Genomic DNA, 4,262 nt, shown 5'->3' with positions numbered 1-4,262 from the left:
CTATTATTTTATATCTAATATTTTTATCAACAAACAGTGCCACTCCACCACCTATCCTAGCTTCTCTATTTATATAAACCATTTCATAACCATCAAGTTCAAAATCCGTGCCCCTTGCATCCTTGATCCAAGTTTCAGTTATTGCTATTATGTTAAATACTTGTGACAAATTCATTAAGTAGTGTTTTATGCTATTAAATTTAGCATATAAACTTCTACTGTTAAAATGAATCATTGATATCTTATTGTTAGTGTTGATTTTGCTAACATCATGGTACTATTGTCAAATATTAAAAAAAAATTACAAATGTTTTTACATACAGATGCTAGACAAACTGCCTGATGAAACTAAAAGTCACTCTAACACTATACTGTAAATCATTATACACGTTATTTGCCTAAAGATTTTAATGACCAATTTTCCTTTAGAAAAGTTTTACTAATGCATTTGAGCTTAAATATTACATGACTTATGTTAATATTTCATAATGTCTCGTCAGCTGTGATCATACCGATGACGGCAGTGAGCAGTCCGATCATGCAGATGGACACAACGAAGCAGGCCCAGCCATTCCAGTAGTCTGTAGGTGGGACAAAGGCGAAGAGAACCTTCCAGAACACGGTGAGGAAGTGCATGACGTAGTCAAAACACGATGGCAGCTTTTCCTCCCCGCATTCCTCGTCATCGTCATCCTCACCTGTGGGGTAAGACAGTGAAGAGAAAATTTAGGGCAGCAGTGTGATGTTAGTAGAAGTCTTCCAAAGTCCTATTAGCACTGAATTCTGACTTTAAACTTTAAAATCTATCCTAAAAGTTAGCTATAAGTCACCTTCAGATGACTTGGAGACCGACCATAGACATACCATATAATTTGTGCAGACTGTCATGTTGTGACTGGAACCTAGACTAAATAAAAATTCATCTTGTAGTTTGGTCTGGTCAAAAGCAAAAGACTAAGCAAAGACTCAGCAAAAAAACTGTTATTACATTATTATTAATATCCAGCCTTTTCCCCATTCAGTTTCATCCACTTTGAATTGATTTGAATAGACTAGATTAGACTAACAGCAGCATTACATGATTGTAATGAAAACATGTGCAGGTGAAGATGCCTAATATAAACTATATCAAACAAATTGTCAAATCAAAATATAACTCCTACATTTATACTCAAACATGATGATTTTGTTGCTACCATGCATTTGACAAAATCAGTTTCGGCCTGCTGATGTTATTTGTCCATGACTGACCTGATTTGAAAAGTATTAAAGGACTAATGCACTGCAGCAGAAAGAGTCTAAATTTAAGACCACAGTGATGGAATGTGCCCTGCAATCCATTATCATTACAGAAATAAAAAAGGCTCAATCTGACAGACATAATTTATGAATGACAGGTATATCACACACCTCCTGAGGCAATGATTAGACTTTGATAGAGATATCACACACATGCACAGTATATGATGTCTCTATCGAAGTCTAATCATTGCCTCAGGACATGGATTAGAGCCAACCACATACTTTGCTGTTTGCTGTGTGTGTGTGTGAGTTGATACTCCTACAGTATGTCTGCTAAACATGGGGGAATAGTTAAAATATGAAATTCAAATGACTTCTTTCACTCACTGAAAGAGTCACACACAAACACACCATTAGCACTCGGTGCACTCCTGTGTATAGCTGGCTGTTGTTCTGCTCTATTTATAATGAATGAATAAATGAGACTACCTGCTGCTTCCATGAAACATGATGCCTGGGTAAATTACAGTGGAAGTCATGATCTCTTATTGATTTCACCTGCTCCATTCACTCGCTGCATACTATTAACCTTCTTAGAGCTGCTGATGCCTTCAAATGCTCCAAACAACCAAACAAAAACTGTCTGCAGCATAAAATGAGCTACATTTTGAGAGCCTCCTTCTACCACAGCAACTGTTTATTCTGCTGAGAGATACTTATTGATTCCTACAGTGTCCAAGGTCTCCCCTTCGCTCTCTCCTCCATTTCCTGTCTGCCTCTGTGTGACCCAAATTTTAACTGACTGGATGTAGGTCTGAAAGAGAATTTTGACATGAAATTTAAACTTTGGAAATTTAATTGTGGAAACTTGAGGCTCAGAAAAGCCAAAGTGAGACATGCTTTCTCATGCTTCAGTTTTAGCGAAGGATAAATTATCTTCTTTTGAAACAAGTCACTTGGGATTGAATGCATCAATACACTGAGTATATCAGCCTTACAAAACTGTCACAACAGATAATAAAATAGTAAAATGTCTACAAAAACACCATTTGAACCTTATCTTGATTTATAACCGCGATGATCCCAAAATGAGGCGGTTTATATACATTTACTGAGGCTGTTGACACATTGAGTCCTGACCTTCTGTTTTATGTATATAAAATCATAAAACATCCTAATATTTAACTGAACCTAGGTCATGAACCAAATCCAGGATGTGTGTTCTACAATACATTGAATTAACATATAAATGAATGTACTCCATTAGGACCAACAGCTTCCTCCGGGATCACACTTTGTTTAATGACTGTAGTTAATAATAAATGTTTCCTTTTCAGGGTGAGAACAGGAACAAATCACATTATCAACTATGAATGAAAAGTAGAAGGTCAGTGCAGAAAGCAATGGCCTCCTCCACATTATGGTTTGGAACACACACACTTGGCAATGAATTATAAAACAAGACTTTCTACCTGAGTTATGCCTCTTTTGACTTTGAGCATATTCGTTCCCTCACACTACGGTATGTTATGTCCTATGTGTCATCTCTCAGTCCCTGAGGGATTGTCAGATGTCTCTCAGGCACTGGCTTTCAACCATGCTCAGATATAAACACAGCACACTCCCACAGATATGCATGGTGCATCTGTTGCTAGCTAGCATACAACTAATGTCTGTACTGTTTGGCTGTTTGTGGTGAATGTGCATCAGTGATCCAGTGTTCAAATATGAGGTAATAACATGAGGCAACATTTGTTTCACATTAAGTCTGAATACACTTTTAGGACTGCATGTTGAATAAATATTCATTTTAAAGTGTTGTTAGCCATGTGTCCACATCCACTGCAAAGCGAGCTAACCAGTATAACATTTCTTGCTCATTACAATAACAATCAGTCCTTTGGATGAATGGATATACTTCTAATAAAACTGGGAAAAAAAGCAGCTACAACGATTTGCAGCCACCAAAACACCAGTTAGCTGACACTGCAGAACACCTCTATAATGGAGGCTGTATAAGGAGAATGCCTGGATTATATATGTTTTATCAAAGACTGCAAGTGTAGCTTAATTGAATGTGTTAAAAATAATTCTGTATCAATGTTCAGTATTAGTAACAAACTGCTAGTGCTGTGAGCATGTGGTAAAAATTTGATCTAATACTCTATGATGTCGCTGTATTTATACTTTAGTTTGGCTTTATCTATAAATTCATGTTTCTGTCACCCTCTCCCTTCTCTCCTGTTTGATTTATATTTCTATGCTCCCTCATCCCCCCCGTCTATCTTCTTTATGACTTGCATGCACACCTTACTCCTTGTCTTTCCCCTAATCAACACATCCATACTAGATCTGATTAACCTCTCTCTATTAACAGGTTATGTTCCACAGGCTTTTAAACTTGCAGTAATTAAACCTCTACTCAAAAAGCCTACTCTTGACCCAGGTGTCCTAGCTAATTATAGACCAATATCCAATCTCCCATTTATTTCCAAAATCCTTGAAAAAGCTGTTGCAAAGCAGTTATGTGACCACTTGCACAAGAATGATTTGTTTGAGGATTTTCAGTCAGGATTTAGAGTCCATCATAGTACAAAAACCGCATTGGTGAAAGTCACCAATGAAATGTCCACACAAGAAAGGTGTTCCATCAGGGGTTGGTTCGCACAAGTATATAAAGACAAACACACACGCACACACCACATGTCAGGAATCGGCGCGTTATGCTGCCAAAAATGTTGAGGGTGAACTCAATTAAAAGGCCAGACAAGGAAATGTAAAACAAAACCGTCTCTTTAATAAGAGAACTAACGCTAAACAAAACCATACAAGACACGGTGAAACACAAAAATCACAGGTCGGTATAAACAGTCCGAGATCAGAGCCAGCAAACACATACAGCAGAGGAATCCAAATACGTAGTCCAAAGGGAAGTCCGATAATTATACACAGTGACAGTCTGAAGCAAGAGGGCAAGGCAGAACAGAATAGTCAGAGGAACAAGCCGAGTCAAAAACACA

General features: G+C 37.5%; 1 protein-coding gene across 4 annotated transcripts in view; it reads right to left on the bottom strand.

Annotated features, from left to right (window-relative positions):
- Nucleotides 1-4,262, bottom strand: part of slc8a1b (solute carrier family 8 member 1b) — a 114,372-nt gene that overhangs the window by 10,148 nt on the left and 99,962 nt on the right. For all 4 annotated transcript variants that reach the window (XM_020601645.1, XM_020601646.1, XM_020601644.1 and 1 more), the window contains exon 8: nt 513-698. In XM_020601645.1, coding sequence (XP_020457301.1) covers nt 513-698 — 186 coding nt within the window. The remainder of the gene's footprint in view (nt 1-512; nt 699-4,262) is intronic.

Source organism: Monopterus albus, unplaced genomic scaffold (assembly GCF_001952655.1).
Source record: "Monopterus albus unplaced genomic scaffold, M_albus_1.0 scaffold52.1, whole genome shotgun sequence".
NCBI classification, from domain to species: domain Eukaryota; kingdom Metazoa; phylum Chordata; class Actinopteri; order Synbranchiformes; family Synbranchidae; genus Monopterus; species Monopterus albus.
Note: the sequence above shows the minus strand (reverse complement) of the source record. Positions and strands in the feature narration are given on the sequence as shown.